At 38.9% G+C, this 23,382-nt stretch overlaps 1 protein-coding gene across 3 annotated transcripts in view; it reads right to left on the bottom strand.

Annotated features, from left to right (window-relative positions):
- Positions 1-595: 595 nt before the first annotated feature.
- Mrgn1 (Mahogunin ring finger 1) overlaps positions 596-23,382 on the bottom strand; it is a 60,422-nt gene continuing 37,635 nt past the window's right edge. Inside the window, exons 10-13 of one of the 3 annotated variants that reach the window (XM_083136733.1) lie at positions 22,062-22,232; positions 20,756-21,133; positions 16,190-16,232; positions 1,944-2,082 (exon numbers count right to left, since the gene is read on the bottom strand). In XM_083136733.1, the coding sequence (XP_082992859.1) occupies positions 16,203-16,232; positions 20,756-21,133; positions 22,062-22,232 (579 nt within the window). In that variant the 3' untranslated portion in view covers positions 1,944-2,082; positions 16,190-16,202. Of the gene's footprint in view, positions 2,083-15,987; positions 16,075-16,189; positions 16,233-20,755; positions 21,134-22,061; positions 22,233-23,382 lie in introns of all 3 variants that reach the window. The other 2 variants (XM_083136731.1, XM_083136730.1) reach the window with 2 other exon arrangements.

Genomic DNA, 23,382 nt, shown 5'->3' with positions numbered 1-23,382 from the left:
CTCATCATGAAGTGGTAGAAGAGTAACACCAAATAACAATACAATACCCATACAATGCATGTTTCCATTGAATACAAAATGTTTGGTAGAGATACTTAAATCTGGTTACTCACAGAACTGGGCCTAATGATTTAAAGTGGAATCCACCACTAGCATGTGGCATGAGTACATCTCAGATGGGTATTACAATATCTTCAACTTTACATTATAAAAACTTAAGAGAAATCATACAGCAAAAATAATTAAAACACAAAACAACCAATGAATCTCACAATTGATTGCTGCGAAAGATGGAAGTACCTACTATCAGTGCAAGTGTATGCATTCAAATCCAGCGGATTTTATTCCTCGATCCAATATCTGAATCCTAAATTTTGGATCAGATATCCAAATCTGGAATCATGGATTAGATATCCAAATCAGAAATCATGGATCAGATATCCAAATTTATACAGATACAGGTCCAAGCTACTCATTACAGTTTGATTATTTACATATTACAATGGTGCGTTTTACTCACTATCAATTCAAATAAAAATAAATAAATAACTTACGTGAGTAGGAATGTTTCAGAATGACATTTTGGAAGTCTGTACTACTTCCTTCATCAGGTAATAAAATAAAAAAACTTTAGGTGCCAAACATGGTACCACGTTGTTAAATCGTAAGTTGAGGATTCAGGTTGAGGATAGAAAAGGTAAAACACTTATGGTGACAGCATAAAAACTCCGATGGAAGTCTTCGCTGGTTAAAAATTCCCTATGTTAAGAACAAAAACCACAGCTAAAACAAATAAAAGTTGAAGACCTATTACAATCCCCTAGTGACTTCCGTCAATGTTGGGTACCTTTTCTATCCTCAACCTACGATTTAACATCACGGTACCATGTTTGGCACCTAAAGTTTTTTTATTTTATTACCTGATGAAGAAAGTAGTACAGACTTCCGAAATGTCATTCTGAAACATTCCTACTCACTCACGTAAGTTATTTATATATATTTTTATTTGAGTTTGATTATTTGGTAGCATATTGTGTAACCAGAGGCAGCTGGTGGCTCTCAATTAGGTGAAGGGCTAGTAGAAAAAAAGTGTGTTCTGTCACTTGTTTTGCTCGAAACCCCATAAAAAGTATAATTTTCTCTATTACCCCATTTTTCCCCTACTAGCCCTTCACCTAATTCAGAGCACCCAGCCACCACTGAACAGCCACAACACAACTTAAGAACCTTTAGAACATGCGTGCCACCTTCATTGCTTTCATAATGTGCTACAGGCATTCAAAATCCTTTTTAAAAATCCACATATCATTTAATACTCTTAATAGATGCACAACTCCATAAATTGTCTAAAAGTTAAAACATACAAAATTATAAATAAGATGAAATCCCAAATGTACGTGGTTGAAGTTAAGAATTTTTATTTTTACATGATACGAGATTATATAATTGCAATCCAATGGTAAGAAGAGAAGAAACGTAAATAGTATAATGGAACACTTTATGAAAAGAGCTTTTATAAATATTTTAAAACACATAACTTTTCTCCAATCATAAATCATTTTCTTCATGTTTTACTATGTCATTATAGGATGTAAAAGTATTTAAAATTGTTTTTCTGTACAAAAGCTATTATACTTATCTATATTTACACTATATGACAAACAAGAATCCAAGATAAATTAACAAATTACAACAATAGTTATTGTAAATACACACACGTAGGAAGTAGTACGTATATTTTTATTTTTACATTACTTTGTTTGCATTCACTTATCCTACATACAACATATTATAAAAAAGCTTACATACATTAACATATATTTACAATTTATGCATTTGAATCATTATTCATTATGGTACGGCTTTGTCCTGGCTTGTTGGTTCATGGTTAATGGGAAGAAGTTGACGGGTAGAACTGCTGGAACTGAAACTATCCCCACTCGAGCGGTTACTTAAGTGGCTTGCATTACTCAATGGTGTTCCCGGAAGTGACATCACACCTCCCATAATTCCATCCATTACAGTGCGTATTGCAGATTTTCCTGGTGTACTTTCCACTGACATGTTGGCCGAAGTGGATTCCTAGGACACATAAAAATGGTTATTATGTATCATTAACCCATAACACTATTGCATTCTTTATATGTGAGGGAGCAGATAGGTTTCTGTAAAACTGATAGAGATGAAGCTTTACCATGGAATAACATTTCTTCAAAAATAATAATATGATAAAAAAAGAGCTCCAAGATCCTGCTAAATTACCATTTCTCTCTTTGTTAGCATTCTTACTGAAAATAAGATATTTATGATTTGGAGAATCAGCCTAGTATTAAAATAATCACGATCTAGGACAAAAACAAGGAAATAAGGACAAACCCTTGAGCAAATAAATTCTTATTGTCAACTCATTAGGATACTACATGGGTGGCTCTCAACCTTCGTGAGCCTGCAGCCTGGTAAATTAATTTTTTTAAAAGTCAATGCTCTGATCCCAACAAGTTTACTCGTGAATAGTTTTATATTTCTTAAACTTTATTTATTAATTAATATGTACCCTTGAAATGTAATATTAATAAATAAATTATGACAATCGCATAATTATAGAGAGTATTAGTTTGACTATATCTAGGCTTGTTTTACAAATAAGGAATTTGTATTAAATTACTGAATAATGACTTGATCTAATGGAATCTTATAGTTTCCTCTGCCCCGTTATCATTAAATTTATTCGATAAGTGCTGACTTTCAGTGGCATGTCCCATTTTGGACACCAAAAAATTCCAAATAATCAGAATATTTCCACTTCAATATATTTGTTAATGAAAATTCCTGTGCGAACTAAATTGACCGTGGTGCCCATCCTTCAACCTATAAATAAATTGGAGGCGAGAAGCAACGTGACTTCCTGCCAGTTAGATCGTTTTATCACTCACTGCCATTGCTGTGAAAACATTTTTTGTCATCATAGTGGAAATTTGAACAAAAGTCCATCTTTCCAGGTGGCTGCAAGAAAGGATTTCCTCTTATCGCTGGTGAACCCTGAACGAAAGTCCATCTTTCCCCGTGGTTGCTACCTGGTGTAGGAAATCTAAAACTTCAGCTGAACGTCTTGCAGCCCGAGGCAATTGACGCCAGGCGCTGGTACCGGCAGTTGAGAAACACTGCGCTACATACTGGGTGAGTCTTTTAAAAGAGGCCCCGTGGAAAATGCGCTCCTTGCATGTAGGCGACCATGGTACACCCAAGAGAAGAGCGGGTTAGAGAACAGTCCAGGATATGTCATGTCATGTCGTCGAATATGCTTGGCACCGATATCCTGGACTGTTCTGTAACCCGCTCTTCTCTTCGGTGTACCAAAGTTGCATACATGCAAGGAGCGCATTTTCCACGGGGCCTCTTTTAAAAGACTCACCCAGTAGTTTGTCAGTTTTTTTAGAAACACCCTGTACATAGAAATAATTTCTTGCATGTAGGAAAGCAGATGACCTAAATTAATAAAATGTTTTGTATCCTATTATTAAGATTTCTATTTGTCTTTATTACCCTGCATTTTGATACACACAGGATATATTCTAAGAAGAAATTTTAGTCAAAAATACGGGCTTAATCTCTGGCCTACTGTATCATTTCTCTACTAACTGAGCAACTAAGCCAGTCTTGGTAAAAAAAGGTAAAGTGTTCCCCTGTACATAGCACCACGCCATGAAGGCATATAGGGGGTGTGGGGGTAACGCCCGACACTTTCTTGATCCAGTCGTGAGTGGGAGTGATGTGATCAGCATCACGCCCCTGACCGCCTTTACCCCCCAGGGTTTTCCCCAGGTACCCATGTTATTCGACGCTTGGCCAGTCTTGGTTTCACCTTATTTTTTGCTTCTGTGGTTTCTCCCTATGTGGAATTGCTGTTAGTTATACTGAATGAGATTGTTGCATTTGAAACATCAGTGACCAGGGAACAGATGGTATGTAGACTAAAAAAAAAATGCTATTTTTATTTTGTATATTTTTACATATAGCAGCTTTTAGGATATATTTTACAGATTTTAGTTATTATAAATATAATTTACATATTTCTAAATGTTTCCATGCCAAAGGTTTTCATTTCATGTATATTCTGTTCATAGACAATGCATCTCTTAGTCTGGCATCCTTATCAAAAAAGAGAATATAAGAATAACCTTTCAAGGGGGAAATTCATTACATATTTTAAGTCAAACATAGTTACGATCAACATAAATCTTCCTTTAAAAACAAAAGAAGGAGATTCATATTTCAGAACTTAAATGAAAGTTTGGTAATCTAACGTTTTGGTAACGGAAAATAAAGCACATTTTGTATTAGAATTTTCCATCACAATTAATGTCATGAAAGCTTAATTAATTTTACTTAGCTAGATGAGCCGTTTGCTAAATGAAAATTGCCATTTTTACAATTGGAAGTCCATATTTTGATAAAAATAACATATCTAACACTTATTCTTAGTACATATCAATACATTCCCTGCCAATGACATTCATGGTACCAAGTATAACCTTCTTGGAATTGGATATTGCCTTGTGTTTAGGCAGGGATGTACTACAAAGATATTTCAGTGAAAATTGCAGACTCAACCAGGACTCGAACCTGGGTTTCTGTCAAACTGACAATGCACACAGATAAAACAGTGGGAACAAAAAGTAAAGCACGATCAGGGCTTGCTTGGTAGGCCAGTTGGCACAGCAACAGCACACGGAGCCAGAGATGCTGAGAATCGGGACTGGACAGTTTATGTGCTTCCGACAGATTTCCAACCCGGGACCCATTGATTACAAGGCGAGGACATCACCACCACACCATCTGGGATGCCCTAGTTTGATTTCTGATTGAGCCTGGATTTTTCACTTAAGTTTCTTCACAGTACATGTCTGTTTCTATTCTCAAATTTTGATCCAATAAGCTTTATTACCAAATTACTAGACACGCAACCTATTGCGCATTTTATTATATTACAGTTGTGCAGAAAACAATTAACTACAGAGCATACCCAACATAATAATAAAGATAAAATCCTCATTAATCTTTAAAATGACAAAAAGAAGCATGCATAGTACATATGCATGTGCATTGATGAAAACAATAACATTTGCAAATCCATCACCAATTGCATCTCGCGTACGTGTCATCATGTGGTGTAGACAGTGCATTTCATCAACCCTTAAAGCAGCGTACATCCATGCATAGACAAGGACAATATTACTTCTATAATCTTTGCACAAATTTTAGTGACATTAAATGAAACACCAGAGCTGCCAACACATACAAAAAAAAATACAAAAAAATTACATGCACATATTTATATCAGCCTTTGGAAAGCTATCTTTTCAGTTAATTTATTCTATACTCTGTCCAATCTATCCTTGGAGCAAGTGAACAAAAACAAGTGTCTGTGCAAGTAGTGATGCGAGGTGGCTCCATTAATGAACACGTGAGAGGAAATGGGATTGCATGGAGGGGGAAAGCAACTGAAGTTACCAGCCTTTGCAGCAACGTGCACTGCTTTTATCTACCCACTCAATTACAACCCCCCCCCCTTCCTCTGCTGCTATGCATGGCCTTGCTCCAAAGATAGTAGGGACAGAGTATAGATTATTTATAACTAATAGAATATGTTGAGTGTATGAAGTGTACGAGGAATATTGTTTTTTCCTGAAGACCATCTAAAGATTAACACCAAATTTTAATAAATTACAATAAATCTTGTATATTTATGTAAATATCAAGGTGTAAGGAAATTCAGAGTAAATCCTCATACATGAATTAATAGTGCGACATAAGACATGTGCTTGTAACAAATATATATATATATATACCTAGTCATATCATAAATTTTGTTACAAAGTTTAGACAGGGACGGCAGCACTGGTTGGCAAGCTTACCCTGCAATGTTGGATCAAACAACAACCAGTATCATTGTGTGTTTGGCTGTGACCGGAAAGGTAAATTTCACTGCGAGTCGAATGGAGTGGGGTGTATATGAGAACCGTGTGGCATTAATAGCACTGCACAAAGTTGGCAAATCACCATCGGACATTTTCAACACCCTGAAAAAGCTGAATATCAGCAGGATGTTCGTGCATCAGACCATCAACAGATACTGTGAACAGGGACAATTGAGGACCGCCCCAGGAAAGGTAGACCTCGCAGCGTGAGGAGCCAGAAACTTGTGAAAGCAGTGGTGGCACGGATTCAACAAAATCCTGTCAGGAAACAAGCAGTGATGGTTCAAGAGCTGAACATTTTGAAAATGTCGATGTCACGTGCGCTACGAAGTGACATAGGACTCTGCGCTTATCGGCAAAGTACTGGTCACTTCCTCACTCCACAGCTTAAGGTCCAGAGGGAGCAGAAAACAAAAATACTTCTTCAGCGCAAATGGTGGCCACAGATGGATCCTTTTCACAGACGAAAAAATCTTCATGATTGAAGAGTCTTACAATCGTCAAAACGACCGTGTTTATGCCTCGACATCCCTGGAAGCCCGTGAAAACACACCACGGATCCTCAGAGGCCATCATCCCGCCTCAGTGATGGTTTGGTGGGGGGTTTCGTACAATGGCACAACTGACCTCCACTTCTGTGAACATGGGGTGAAAACATCTGCAAAAGTATACCAAGCGACAGTGCTGGAGCCACTTGTGAAATCATTGACCTGCACCATGTTCAACAATGAGCCGTGGAGCTTCCAGCAGGACTCAGCACTGGCCCACAAGGCAAAGACCACACAGGAGTGCCTTCAGAGGAATGTGCCTGATTTCACTGCTCTGGCTGATTGGCCCTCCAGCAGCCCCGACCTCAGCCCATTGGACTACAGGTTGTTGTACATTTTGGAGGGCATGGTCTGTAGGAAGAGGCATCCAAACCTTGCGAGTCTCAAGCGTTCTCTTGTGAAGGCAGTGGCGAACTTTCCACTCGAGACCATGTGTGCTGCGATCGATGACTGGCCTCAGAGACTTCGGGCCTGTGTGAAGGCCAGAGGTGGCCATTTTGAACGATTGGTGCTCTGTATTGGCACGACCTGTACCTTTGTAACATCCAAATATTAATACATTAGTTTGCTCACTGTGTTCATTATTAACTTTGTAACAGAATTCATGATATGACTAGGTATATATGAAGATTACAATTTGATTTCCACTTTCTAGCAAATCATAATTTAGTTCAATACTGTTGGAATGTGTAGAGAAGTAACTGTTACATGTAACTTCATTACAAGTGACTTGTTACTTCTAAATGCAGATTTATATTATATATTTAAAAATCTACTGTACACTTCCATGCAGTGATTGAAGTGGAAATTGTTAGCTCGGGGGATACTGAGTCGAGTCTTTGGGCTTGCTGAGGTATATTTCTATGGTTTAATGGGGTGACAATAAAGCACCCCTCACTTCAAGCGCTATGGGCAGCACTTAACTCTATTTGGTCCAGTCATCTCTAAAATTGTGAATCCCAACTGTTTTATTTGAACAAATGCACTCAGAAATACTTCAAGAAGATGCTGTTTCAATCAATTAATGTATTTGTGTTCTTGACAGATCATCATTTGTATAAGAATGGATACTTCAATTACTGCAATACAGGATTACTATAACAGAAATAGACGCTTTGAATGTTATATAGAATCAAAACCTTTATTCTAGATAGACATGTACGTAATTATGCATAGCAGCATAGAGGTGGGATGAAAGTTTTTCCGTCTGCAGTTGTTTATGATGGCAGCATCACACATCTGCTGTTGCAATTGTTGATGAGGACATGATTCGGTATGTTTGGAACAAATTGGAGTATTGTATTGATATCTGTGATTTGATGAAAGCGAGAGAGAGACAAAAAATTCCTCACACACAAAACACCAGTAAGTTAATCAAAAAATTATAGACAAAATTTTTTAATAAGTTTTAAGTATTTTGACTATATCAATACTACTTTTGTTTCTATGAAATGCTGAAATTGTCATTTTTTTTAGCAACCTTGTAAACCAATTTTGCCCTTGGATGACATTAAAATCAATCAACATGCTGCCACAGACACACCAAGGAAGACAGATGTGTACTAGAAGCATATGTTATGTGAATGACACTGATATGGTGTCAATGTGTTTGCTTTCTCAAACAAACAGCTAACTATACTTCCATTTAACATGTAATTTTGCATGCACCGTAAATAAACCCAGATTTATATGGGCCTTCTTGTAGTCATGCTAAAGACATGCACATTACTTTCAAATATTCATTCATTCATTTGCTTTATTTTACTTCGCTTTGCGCCACTTTTGGCTAATTTGCGAAGATGGGTATGAGTGATGATATGATGAAATTGATGAATGGACACTCACAAACATCCATGCCCAGGCTTGGATTTGAATCCGGGATGCCTAGCGAAATATTCATTCATGTCTGCTTTTCTGATCGTCATACACTTCCCGAGATGCATACATACAACTTCTGATCAAATGAACCACATGTTAATATCCTTTAATTGCCATTTTATGACATATCAGTTTTTAAAATGCTACCCACTTGTTTTTCTTCAGGTTCGTAAGAGTGGCTCATGCCTCGCAATGGTAGTGCCTGTAACTCAGGTTTATCCTGGTACCACTAGTGCCAGTAGGGGGCCTGTTGTCAGCTGTAAGACAGTGGATGCTTTGTTCTCTGCCAACCAGAGTTTACAGTTGCCTTTTGAGGGGAATTTGAACACTTGGTTGCCATGTTCTCATCGAAGGGAAGGCAACATACATTGGGTAACAATGGTTCACAGACAACATACCACATCTTGGTAAGAGCTGTACCACAATAAACCTTCTGGCCCATATCTAGGATCTGACCACATGTGGTACCATTTTCCAGCACTTCTACAGACACATTAGCAGTAGCCTTTACGTCTATTTCCAGATTGACTGTGATGCCTCACTAACGAGGTAGAAAGATGTTGCAGTTGAGTGCAGGGAGATTATATCACTTCCAAAGTGCGTTTACTAGTTTCAAGAGCATAAACTACAGGGATCGTGATTGTGAAAGCTTAGGAGTCAGATGGTAGAGCAAGGTTACATTTTATGGTTCCCATACAATCTCGCTGACAGGCTTCTGGCAGGGAGTGAAAAGATTTAATCTTACCTCTCGGCCAAGCGGTTGAGTGTAGATATCAGGCAACAGAGCATGGAGTCCTGAGTTCGTCGGACCCCGGTCGTCTTGCCCATGGCTGGCGACGAAGCACAAGCTGGTCTCGGAGAGATGGCGTCAGAACGACGGTCTGACCGACGGCTGCAACTTGCAAGCCGTGGTACCGAAGTTGGTAAACTCGCATTATGACGATAACTCTCAGATGCGACTGTCAGGTGAAGTAATATTTTTGGTCCGGCTTTGAATTGTACAATAAAGGCGATTGTAATTGCCCATAGATGGCAGTTGAGTGCCAAATAGCTTATTGAACTGATGATTAATACAAAGATTTCATAATAGATGTCCTCACTGTACTCTAAGTGTAAATTGGTAAAAATGATTGCATTAGCCATGAAAATATAAGATTATATTGTAAATACAATGAATGATAATATTTTCCAAATTAGATTATATATGTTTGCAATGTTATCACAATTAGTAATGCACATTGCGAATTTGCAAGAAAAGAGAAACATTCGTCAAAACCGGAAGAATGCAAATGTTAAAAAGGAACTGGTTCCAAGAACGGATCACAGAACCCGTTGACTGTGCGGAAGCCGTGGAATTGACGTAGATGGAATCAGTTTGAGGAATCGGATCGGCGGAATGGTTCATGGACTCTGTCCGGGATAAAGGAAAAGCTATGGCGGTCGTCAAGGAATGAGCGAGAAGTATCAATGGAAATCGGGCTTATTAGGAATTGATAAGTGGATCCAATTAGCTAAATTTGTTCATCAAGGACCGTTCATCGAAAATTCCAAAGAACATTTACTCTCCATTCTGTGTGGAAATGGATATTATAAGTTAAAGTTGAGAGAATTTTTCGCCCGATGGCAGCTGATCTGTAAGTACAAATCTTCAGTTAATTCTTGCATCGTAATTAGATGAACGTGCAGGAACGTGAACTATACAAGGTTTCATCCTCAATTTTGTATATGCTAGCATCCGTGTGAGTAATTATGGCCATAATTCGTGTGTATACCTTGTGTTGAACTTTGGAGGGAAACTTGGCGTCCTGGGTCGCCATATTGAAAAAAGTTGTGGAAAATTTCATCGAGCGTAAAGAACCATACTTGTCTCAATCTGAAATTGATTTAAACGATCAATTTGTGTTCGATGGTCCAGTATAAAGGGACCAAGGTATTTTGTTGCACGTTGAAGTGTACGTACAAACTTTGATAGGGTGAAATAAAACCCATTTTTGTCAAGTACGTTTTGATTACGCACCACAATTTGTTGGTGGCAAGGTCATTGTGAGGTGATCATTTTCATTTGAACTGAAGTCTTTAGCGGACTTCATGCTTGTAACTCCCGCGCATATTGACGTTTGTCAACTTTTGATGAGTTATTCAGTTTCATATATTCCCGGGTAGTACAATTCCAGTACATTGAACATTTACTTAATTTCTAGTAAGGAAGTTATTATTGTGCACATGGTACATGGTATATGCGAAGGATACTTAATGTCAAATATAAGCTTGTTTATGTTCTGGCGTAAATAAATTGTTGTCGATAAACTAATATTTCAGACTCTGAATTTGCAATTCGTATCCAAACATGCTTTAGTGCATTTTGAATGTAGTAATATGTTAATGATAATATTTCTTTCAGGCAGGGAAAGTTCATCTTGCTCTGGTCTCTAAGGGCGATAATCTGAACTTCCTTTTCAGCAAGGGTATTTCATGTTCAAGTCTGCTGTTCTGGGTTGGGGCGTACTGTAAGCTAGCACCCCCCCCCCCTCTCCGGTTAAGCCAAATAGTTTGTCTTCTTTGAGTATTCGAAGTTCATTTGTCAGTATTGATTAGTTGTATTTCCTAGAGCTTGCGGGAATTTAACTTAAATGTAAGGGCAAGGGGTGATCTAAATTCATTCACAGAGTTGATCATTCTTACCGGTTGGTCAATATTTTGTTTTAGTGTTGGACATTGATTTTCTTTTAACTTGAAGCTTTAAGGGTATAAGTTTGCGAGAGCAATTACAATGCTGCGTGACCGTGTGTTGCCTGACGGGTGTGTCCAAAGTGCAGGGGTTCTAAATTTTTGAGTTAAGAGTTTAGGGTTGGGAACATTGTAGAGCGATTGCATGTGGACATATAGGAACGGGGAAGCCTCGTCAGCCTAGTCTCGTCATAGCATATGTACTGCGGTTGCCTTAGGCAAAAGCTACATCTCGGTTTCCCGAGCCGGCTTGAGACCTGAAAAGCGCAGGAGGTCTTCGCCTGGTAGCTGGTATTCTCTTAAGAGCTTCTACTGAATTCTGAGGTGTGACTAACTGCCGAATTCTAGTGCCTAGCATTTTTAAGCTGCTGGCAAATACTTCCTAGCTCCATGCTCAGCTCTTCCGTATTTGCAAGCCGATTACAGGTTTGAACCCGGCAGTATCGAAGTATGCAGTCTTCTGACGTCAAGTGCTTCCGCAATTTGTGTAATGTTACATTGTGCAGTGTATTGTCGCTTGACCGAGCACTGATGTCTCGACAGAAAATTTTTAGCTTTTTACAGAGTCTCCCTTGAATCGTTCCGCAAAAGTGTCATGTTATCCCTTTACGCAGCTGTTCATCTGGTCTAGATCATGTGCACTAGATCAACACCCCCATCGCCCATCAATACCCAGAAAAAAACAAGGAAAAATTACTAAGGTAAACAGTTTGAATTATTGAAATGCCTTCTTCTCTCCTTAATTAGTGTTGGAAATGAAGCTCACCGGACAAAAAATTAGTCACCCCTGCGCAAAAGCAAGGTGGTTTCCTGATGCCCCTACAAATGGCGTTGCAGAGGAGTGGCATGGTACATTGTGTCTGGATCAGTGCTGTGTGACTATAGCAATAACATTGAGTGCAGAAGATGTTGCCCAGTACGGGGATAGTGTGTCAAAATGGGCAAAGCCAGGGATGTGTCGGAGTGGCAAAAAGGGCGTACCCATGGTCACACAGTAAATGAAGTTGCCGGATTTGTTGATGTCTCGATACGAACTGTCCAACGTGTGTACAAGGAATGGTGTCCCACTGGTGGCAATGAAACACGGCGTGAGAACTGTGGTCGGAAAAAGATCCTAACCCAGAGGGACCGGAGATGAGCGTGATGTCTTGTGAATGACAATCGGTTTCAAAGCAGACAGGAATTGTTTCAGTCAGTGAATGAAGGTCCATCCCAACCAATTTCCGAGCGAACATTGTGACAAGAACTTCATGCCATGGACATATGGAGTCCGGTGCCTCGAAAGAGGTCTTTGCTCACAGCAACACATAAAGTTGCACGTCTGACATGGTCCAGACAACACCGAACTTGGACAGTGGCAGATTGGAGGCCTGTAATGTGGTCTGATGAATTGAGATTTTGCCTCTTTTCAATTGACCCAAGGCATCAAGTGCACCGACGGTCAAATGAGGCATTTCATCCTCAGTGTGTGGAAGGTGTAGTTCAGGCAGGGGGTGGTTGTGATGTTTTAGGCGTGTTTTTCTTACTATGCACTGGGCCCACTCATTCAGGTCACTGTAAACATGAACCAGTATGTTTATTTGAACATTCTCTGTGATCAGATGCTTCCCTTCAGTCAACATTTTCATGATGAGCATGCTGTGGACACCCCCATTTACCAAGATGACAACTGCCGTGTTCACAGGGCAGCATGCGTATGCGAGTGGTTTGATGAACATTCAGGCAGCCTATCACACCTCGCCTGGCCCGCTAAATCACCTGATCTTAACCCCATAGAACATTTGTGGGACTATTTGGAACAGCGGGTGAAACGCCAAAATCAGCATCCCGACAATTTGGAGGCCTTACGTGATATTCTGATCAGCGAGTGATGTCAACTGTAGTGGAATACATGCAGAACCTTGTGGACTCCTTACCTCGACGAATCGAGGTGGTTATCAGGGCCAGGGGTGGTATTACTCGGTATTAGAGTGATGTCTCCAGGAAGTGACTAATTTTTTGTCCGGTGAGCTTATTTTACCTATTCCTAAGAAATAACCCCGCTACCAATTCAACTAACCATGTAAAATGACAATGTAAGTGTAAATCTGCTCATTTGGGTGATATAGTGTTTGAATACAAAACCTTCACCATGCAACTGCAAGGCTTCGGGTGCACGACAACTTTTTGCAATGGAGTTGTTGAGGAAGTTTGCGGCCTTAATTTTTGGCGAAATGGATTGGAAAGAAAATATATTAGGCAAAAGCATTGAAGATCTTAGGAATTACTATAACAATGCATGCAAACAGTGCTTGCATTATAATAACTTAACGACTGCTTACTTTTCCCCAATACAGAAGTTAGGTGAAACGAAAAATAAAATACCTCGTACCTCGGCCGCTATAGGTATTCTCCGAACAGTTGCTGCTATCTGTTGAGTGTTCTTTCGGAAGGGCACGTGCTCCGATACCCAGTTTTCCCCCTTGCTTTTTTTGGTTTCTTCAGTCAAGCTAGATAGAGCATAGGAAGAATACAGCAGAACGAGTACACTGTGCCAGATGTGTCCTGGGCTCTCGCTGCCTAACCTGGTGAGCTTTTCTTGTCAACAGTCGGGGAAAATTGGGAAATTTTAAGCATTGTGATAACTTTATTAACGAAAATAGGTGCTTTGTAAAATAAGTGTATTGAAATGTACTATTTTATTCTGCAGAAAGGAAAACAAATTGAAAATTTTCCGTTTTCAGTTGGGGGTTCGTGTGCTCCATGAACTCCCTTCAGGCGATGCCTCTGGTTAAAAAAAAAAAAAAAAAAATGAGAACATGGCCTTACATGTGGTAAAATCAGCATAATGTAAAACTCACAATAAAGCATGAATGTAAAAAGTCACAAGGGGCTATAGTAGAACCACAAGCAAAAAAAAAAAAAAAACCTGTGCAGACCCGCGACTCCTGTGCACCGTATTCCCACATGGAGGGGAGGGGGGAGAGTGGAGCATGCTTCCATATGGCCCGAGTTGAATGGAAGGAGGAGGTGGTGCACGGGGACTTTTCGCGGAAGGTTCTTTTCCTTGTGGTCACTCTAAATCAATGTTTCTGGAATATCACATCCCTGTCGGGAAATTGTGTCGGACAGACTGAACTTCTGGAAATTGTGTGCCCGTTGGGTCCCACGCTCGCTTACAGAATACCACAAAAAGAATAAAATGGGGAGTGCATTACTGTTCTTGACACAGTACTGTGAGGAGGGTGATGACTTTTGGAATCGCATCGTGACTGGGGACGAGGCATAGGTGTTGCATGAGACTCCAGAAACAAAACGACAATCCATGGAGTGGAAGCACACGTCCTCGGCATGAAAGACCAAAGCCAGATTAGTTCTGACCAATCGGAAGGTCCTGTGCACGGTGTGCCGGGACAGACAAGGTGTATTGCTTGTGGACTTTTTGGGGTGCGGCGAAACCATCAATACCAACTTCTATTGCAAAACTCCACGAAAATAGCATCATACAATACCAAACAAGCGACGTGGCATGTTGAGCCATGGTGTTGTTTTCATTCACAATGATCGTCCCCATACGGTGGCTGCAATGCAACGAACGACTCCTTACAGACTTTGGCTGTGAAATATTTCCTCATCCCTATATAGTGCAGCCCTCGTATAACTCGTATAACCCATCTCATTTTCATTTTTCTTTGCACCTGAAAGCTTTCCTTGCTGACCAGAGCTTCCAGGATGATGATGGGGTCAAACAAGCTGTTACACTTGGTTATCAACAAAGGTGGCATCGTTCATCGATATGGGGATACAAAATATGATGTCTTATGATAAATGTCTCAACAGGGATGGTAATTATATTGAAACATAGTCCAAGGCCTCTATTTCAGTGTACAATAAAGTGTTCTGTTCCATTACATTTTGTGTTTTATCAATTGGCCAATGGAACTTACTTGCTGGATGACCCTTGTATGATGAATAAGTATTTACAGGATCCCATATATTCCTCATGGAGAGGAAACTTCAAATTCAAATTACATCTAATCAAATGGACATTTTGAGTTTTCCAAACGGAAATAAAATCTTGAGCCTGTTCTCTTTCCATTCATATGTTTTTCTAAACCATCAGAAATTTGATATTCCCAAGAGAACAAGTAAAATAATACTGTGAAAAGCGTAATGCTAAGTTTTCTCCTCCTCCTACAACCATTCAACACACAGATATCTTTTTCGCCAGCTTGCAGAGGGGAAATATCGGAAGAGGAGCAGTAGTTTAGGGTCCTTGCATCTGGAAACTGTTCCTCCTGCCCTTAAGAAAAAGGAGATGGCAAATGAAGAGTTCACTGCATTCTTACCACTGATATTGATGTTTTCTGTAACCAGGATAAATGTTTCTGTTATCTTTTGATTTAATGACTTGTATATTCCTTTAAACCTATTTATCAGTAAGGTAAGTCTATGCACTTTTTCCACATCTTCTCGTATTTGAGATACTGCAGTTGCACTTGAAGATATATTTACCTTAAATCAATATAATGGTATATATCTTCTATTTTTTAATACTTATCACCTAGACACCCTGTATAATTCACACAAAAACATTGTAATTTCCATAAAACACAGTAACAAAATAGTTACCCGGTATTGCATGTGCAGGACATTGCTTGACAAACGATTTCACAGATGAAAGAAAAAGTACAAGGCAAAACTTGCATCAAAAAGATGCAGCACTCTACAGTGTGGAAAAGCAGAAAAATGGGATGAAATAAATGTCAGCATCTCTGGTGTACCACAAAGGAAGGATAAAAAAGAAAAAAACAGAAAGAAAAAGTTTGAAAACACACAAGACATGTTGAACAATAAGCTTAGCAAAGCCTGCTCACCCCCTCCTGTCAGCAACTGATATTAGGCAAGATGTCTTGGTCATTTTTGCCTTGTTTATGTGCAAGGATAGGTTGCAAGTAGTCTGCCTAGAAACAAAATGACACATAGACAATATTGTATTTCAGGATATTTTGAAAAGTGTGACCCATCATCCACCTTGAGGAACAGACATAAAAGCAGAATTTAATGAGTCCTCATTACCTTAATTAGCTGATTAAAACAACAATGCACTGCTGGATGGATCCTATATTAGATAGAAAAACTTATTATTAAAATGCATTTTCATTATACAGGGTGTACACAAAGTGTCTGACACATTTTAATTATTAATAAATCAGAAACTAATAAAGATGCAAATTAACTGGTGGCAATGATAGATAGATAAACTCAAAAAGTGTTATGTCCTGTATCAGTACCCTTCCATGTGTGCTTCTTTTGTTGCACCGAGAATGTCAAGACGATAATTGATTTTTTTCACATGTTCGGGTCAGTATGTGTCGACATTCACAGTCGCTACCGCGTTGTTTATTCTGGCTTTCAGTTCATCACTTTTTCCTCAAACATTTCTGCCACATATCCCCAAAGGAAAAAGTTCAATAGGGTTTTGTCAGGTGATCTCGAGGGCCAAGAAATTGGACCACCACGTCAAATTCATCTTCCAGGCAAGCGTTCGTTCAAAACACGACGAACAATGTTGACGAACCTTACAAAAGTGATGAAAATAAAGCCAGAATAAACAACGCGATATCTGCTGTGGATGTAGACATGCTGACCCGAACGTGTGAAATAATCGATTATCGTCAAAATGAACACACATACTGATGCAAGACATAAAACTTTTTGAGTATCTGTCATTGCCACAAGTTCATTTGTATCTTCATTAGTTTCCGATTTATTAATAATTAAAATGTGTCAAAACACTTTGTGTACACCCAGTATCTTAACAACATGCTCATAAACGTGTCAAATAGAGTTACTTTTTTTCCAAGTGTATGCTTTTTTTATATATTTTGAAATGTTTTGAATATGTACAATATTCTTATAAAAGCATGTAAACGAATTACTAACTTTCTTTGCGAGACTTCCTTTTAAACGTTCTATTATTTTCAGTGACTCCTCCCACCATGCACTTGAGAACTTGGAACCCAGATGTGAAGCAACAAGTTCCAAGTGGATGGTGCAAGGGCCACCAAAATTAATAGAACCTTTCAAAGTTAGTCAGTAATTTGTTTACAAATATTTATTATACAACTGCATCTTCTATTCTCCAAACATGAAAGATTTTTATGAGTTTTATGAAACAGTTCTTCTAATATGCCTGCCTGTCTTCTTAACGCAATGCTTATATTCCTGTATTTCATTCATTTTTGATATGGAAGAGAATGTGTTGCATTAACATGTGTACTAAGATATTACAGAGGAAGTGAGGGATGGACAGATACAAAATTTTGGCTGATACAGATATTCTACAGATCCAATAGAAAATTGCATATGTTACTTGAAGAATATGATTGGTTCATTAACCTCCATCATTAATGTTTGTGATTGCAGGTGATTACTCTGTAAAAAACTGCATATTTATACATTTATGTTATAAATCCCACAATTATGAATTACTGTACATGTTTCACGAAAGTAATAACAAAATGGCAGAAATTTGCACTAAATTAGCATCTATTTATAGATATATTGGATCAGTGAAAATATCAGCATACCTATATTGGCCAATACCGATAAAGTAACAATTAAATCTGTTTCATGCATTACATATATACAGAAGGTTGTTTCACCCTTGGTAAAACCTTCAGTCGCTGTCAGAGGTGCTGTGTTCGCCCCAGCACCTTATAGTTCATGCCAGCAGAGTGGCAGACAGTTAGCCACAAGATGGCAGAGAGGACGGTGGCACAGGGCCTTTTTGTCTTTGATGATGTACTGCTTTGTAATCAAGATGTCAAGGTGGAGGCACAGTTACGATTAGACTATCTGTGCAAAAAGTAGACTAATTAAAATTAACTAAAAAGCATAGCCTGATGAGGATAGTTTCTGGTACAATATATGCCACACAAATTCGAATGTGCAGTTGTTTCTTATCCACACTGGAGTTTCAACCCTCACTTATGCTTTCCTGCTTTCTTATATTTTATAAAAAAAATATGAGCCCTGAAAAATTTAAAATTGGGGTTTCGGTGTGTTCGTATGCATGTTCACATACACAAACAAAATAACAAAAAAAAAATATAGGGGAGGGATGGAGGAAGGGGGGAGAGAGGGAGGGAGAGGAGGGAGGGAGGGAGGGAGGGAGAGGGAGAGAGAGAGAGAGGGAGGGAGGGAGGGAGGGAGAGGGAGAGGGAGAGAGAGAGAGAGAGAGAGAGAGAGAGAGAGAGAGAGAGAGAGAGAGAGAGAGAGAGAGAGAGAGAGAGAGAGAGAAGGAAAAACTGCCTCACATTACAACAATATATTCAAATTCATTTCATTTCTCAGAGTATATGCTTCACTTCTGAAGGGAAAAGGAGCAAACAGTAAACTGCTAATGGTAACAAAGCGTAGGTAAAGTGGCATGCTGAAGTACCCATGCTACTACAAAAAATTAAAGAATCCAATCACTGTTGAATAATGCAAAATAATACAATAAATCTTATTTTCAAAGTTTCTTTTTAAAAGTCTTTTAATGATGTCTGTCTGTTTCCCAGAATTTTTCCAAGCTAATCGGTGAATATATATATGCATTGCTAGTCAATACATACTTATAGATTATAAATAAATAGGCAATAACTGATTAGTGTACATAGATTGGATTTTTGTTATTGAGTATTGCTTTTTTACCACTTTTGGGTAATTGCAATGATGAGGACGAGCGATGATATGATGCAATTGATGAAGGACACAAAGAATACCCATGTCCAGGCTGGGATTTGAACTGGGGAAGTGCACAGAGACTAGCCACAGTCTTCTATCTTTATCTTTGGAAAGTTCTAGGAAACTGGAATGAAACATCATTAAAAGAATTAAAAAAACAAGACAGTTCCAAAATTAGGTTTAGTCTAGCGATGGGGTAGATTACATGATAGTGGCAGCCCCAGTGTACCTTTCTAGGCTGAAGTGATGGATGAGAGAGAAAGGAAGCTGCTGAGTGAATATTCCTTTCCTCCTCTTTCTGGGATGACTAGTAGGATGCTGGATTCTATGCCTGGTGACCCCTTGATATTTACAGGTGGACATCAGGAAACAGACTTACCTGCTAATGCTCGGCTGTAGCATCTCTGACTCTAAAATTAACATCTGCTTCGGTCAGAGCACCGGCTGGCCAATGTCAGTTCCCAGGTAATGCATGGGGATGCCGTATCCTGTACCTTTGTGTGGCACGAGGTACCCACTGCGCTGACCACTGTCAGTTCGCCTCGGAGGTACCACATACTTCCCCCTTCCCCAAGCCCAGAGAATCAAATTACAACAGAGACCTGTGATTAGTTACCGAAAATTAATACTCTAAATAAAATTAGCTTTGTTCATTCTTCATGGCACTGCAAGGAAAAATGGATGAACCTCACCTATCTAATAGTTTTTCTTGTATGTACGCATTGCTTGCATTATAGAATTATTTTCCTGTAATTTACGGTTATTACAAGCATAAGAAAACAGTTTTTCTTTGTGACGTTTCAGGAAACGTTTTGAAACGTCACAAAGAAAAACTGTTTTCTTATGCTTGTAATAACCGTAAATTACAGGAAAATAATTCTCACCTATCTATATGCTGAGACCAGGAGTGCAGTGATGCCACACAGCAGATAGTCATAGCACATCTATAAGTGTGCTAGTTGTTTTTCTCCTTACTTAAGATAAAAAAAAAACTAGTGTAAACAAAACTGTAGCCGCAGCCATTTTATATCACTCAGCAAGTCCTCAGATACTTTTTATTTTTGTGCCTACGGCTAATGAAGTTAGCACACATTGCACAAATTTTGCCATACATCTACTTGCAGTATGTAGCCTGTGTGGAAAGACCATTACCAATAATTGATACTTTACTGATCTGATATACAATTAATGCTTGTAACCCGTTGGCTTAGAAAAATAAACTAGGTATTTGAACATTTACTCTGAAATGCCAGGGTGCATGAATTATACACTAATGTTCACAAAAATATCAATGATTGATTGAATTGCTTTATTTTACTTCACTTCTTGTGCTGCTTTTGGCTAAATTGTGATGATATGACGAAACTGATTAATGGACACTCACAAACATCCAAGCCCATGCCAGGATTCGAACCCGGGACCCCTGGCATCGTAGCGTGATGTGCTAACCACTCTGCCACGGGGGCCAGCGAAAAAAACAAAAAAACAATGAAAATGGCATAATTATCCACTAAGTTATTTTTTTAACATTGACAAGATCCATTGTATAACTGATTCTTTCTTGTTAAAATTCTTTAACCATTGTTATAACTGTATCTTTAATCAAACTAAAAAGGAAGGAAGTCCGTGTTCTCCTGAAATGTCACAACAAAAATTGTGTAACAACCGTAGACTACAAGAGAAATAATTCCACTACGTTACAGGCTAATATGTAAAAATAGGATCAGTAAAATTGTCAGCTATTTTTCTGACAAATCAAAACACTAATTTATGACTGTATTGGCCAGTATCAATAGAGTACTGATGAACATGTACATCCCTACTTTGTACAATGCAACAATAGGTTTACTATAACAGCATACGCAATTAGCAAGACCAAAAATAGTTCCTAATGGACAACAGAAGACTTACTTTATCAACATGTAGGGGACTCAATATAGTCGTTCCTGGATCTTCCGGGGTGTAGTAATCCGACTCGTCGCCAGGAGGTGATGTCACGTCTCTCGAAAGACCATCGCCCTCTCCGTTTCTCATTCGAACGCTTCCCCGGGATTTGCTGCTGCTTCTCCTGATGCTATTGCATGTTTCTTCTTCTTTATCATCTGCTAGAGAGTCAGATTTCAAGTCATCGTCATCGTCCATGTTGGGAATTGCAAGCAGCGGGTCAGGGATCATGAGTCCTGCTATGTGGTCTGCCACAGGACTTGGGTCTGTTGATGTGGCTGCATCAAGGAGTGGAGACATTTTCTCAGCCTCACTATCAGGCTCTGGTTCAGATTGGTCTGGCGTCTGAAACATAATTGCAGTGTTACAACACGACTTCGATTTTTGCACTGAACCATATTTCAATAAACAGTGTCCTTACTTAAAGAATTGTCCAAAAGTCGACAAAATTAAAAATGAACACTGCACAACACATTACGATTCCACACACAAGAACTCATGATCTCTCGCATTGTAGTGGTATATTCTAATCACTCCATCACAGAGGCTGACACCTACCCAACTGTTGTTGTCACATGAAGCGATGGTATTCACATTGGATCATGCTGTTTATACATTATAAAAAGTATGAATAAACCTTTTTGAAGGATATATTACCATAATGCACAATCTTGGTCCCATAAAATATTAATGCACATTCATAATATGGCTTAATGTGTTATGTAATGAAAATGTTATGTTACATTGCTGCATGTACAAGTTATTCTATTGTCAAGTAATAATTTCACTAACTTCTTTTCCTTTGACAGAGATCAATCCATGCAAACCAACCATATAAGTTTTCAAATCAATCTTCTTATACAAATAATGGACTGTTAAAAAACCTGAAAATGTTTAGCATTTGTCTATGGTTATGCTAAATGCTGAGAAAATATTAGAAGGTGGGCAGCATGTGAATGAAAAAATGAAACAATTTACTCCTATTTTGGCTACATAACGTAGTCCTTGTGAATCTCTACTTTAAGCACAATGATGAGGACAGGACAAACACACACACATTGTGTCCTTACCCAGCAATCAAACCAATAACTGCTGGCATCATAGCATGATAAGGTATCCAATGAGTCACAGAGGCTGGCAAAATGCAATGATCAGAGTACACAGATGATTAACATTGCTGTACATTTTACACGTACAATAATAATGATGATGATGATGGAGAAAGTCTAATAGCGTTCAACTAGAACTCAGACAAATAAGATTTCAAACTTACATCATCAGCATTTGAGGTGTCCTTTTCATTCACCACACGGACAGTGTCTCTAGGAAGCAAAGCACTTTTGTCTCTATTGTGAGGACGGCTTTGACGCCTCGTTGGGATAGGAATGGCCTGTTGTTCCTTCTGATTGTCCTCCTCCTGTGCCAACAATACAGACATTCTGAACTAAAAGGAGAGAATGAAGAAAAGTCCAGTGACAGTGAAACAGAGATTATCTACAATTAAATAAAATTAACTAAAATCATGTAAGTCACAAATATTAAAAAATTATGGATGACAAAAATTAAAGTGACAGAAATTATTGGTAAAATACGTAATACATGGGTCACTCTGAAGGTTTTGAGACTGTAAGCCTTAAAATGAAAAAAAAAATCTTTTTTCCATTACATCTTCTCAAAGTACTCTCCACCACACTCTATACAATGTGTCACCCGTTCAAACCACTTTTTGAATGCTTAACGCCATGTGTTGGCATGCTACAAAGACACTGTTCATATCCAGCCACTGCAGCTTCAGGTGAGTCAAATCGAAGACCACAAATGTTTTCTTTCACTTTAGGAAAAAGAAAAAAATCACATGGGGCCAGATCTGGGCTGTAAGGGGGATGGTGTAATGTTTTGACTTGTGACTCGTTCAGAAAATGTGTTGTTTCCCTTGCGGTGTGAGCAGAGACATTGTCATGATGCAGCATGATTCCGCGCAGGCCTGTCTTTGGATGGTTCCTCCTCAACGAATCAAACACTTTGGGCAGACATTTTGTCGTGTACCATTTGGAAGTGACTGTTTTTTATTCTTCAAGTGGAACTGTCACAATGTGCCCACTAGCAGAGAAAAAAGAACAGATCATCTTTTTGCCAACACTTCTTGATCTCTTCACTTTTGTTGGAGGATCCTTCCCAGGGAAGACCCAGACTGATGACTGTAGCTTCGTTTCAGGATCATATTGGTATATCCAGCTTCCGTCACCTGTTATGATGTTAAAAATGTGTTTTGATCTTCCTCCACTGAATTTGTCCAACATTTCCTGGCACCAATCCTCTCATGTCCTTTCTGCTCATTTGTTAGGTTGATGGGGATCCAGCGACTGCAAATCTTCCTGACATGAAGTTTTTTATCCAGGATCTGTCTAACTGCTGCCGATTCAATATTTAGGCTTGTTTGAATCTGCACATATGTACGTCGTTGATCTCCTCTCAACATTTGTTCAACTTTCGCCACATTTTCATCTGTTGTGGCTGTTGCAGGCTGCCCTGAACAATCTTCATCTTCAAGGGAGTCCCTTCATCTCTTAAATTCTGCAAACCATCGATAGATG

This window comes from Lepisma saccharinum, chromosome 15 (assembly GCF_977018435.1).
Source record: "Lepisma saccharinum chromosome 15, izLepSacc3.1, whole genome shotgun sequence".
Lineage (NCBI taxonomy): Eukaryota > Metazoa > Arthropoda > Insecta > Zygentoma > Lepismatidae > Lepisma > Lepisma saccharinum.
The sequence above is the reverse complement of the archived record's forward strand: the minus strand, read 5'-3'. Positions and strand labels throughout refer to the sequence as shown.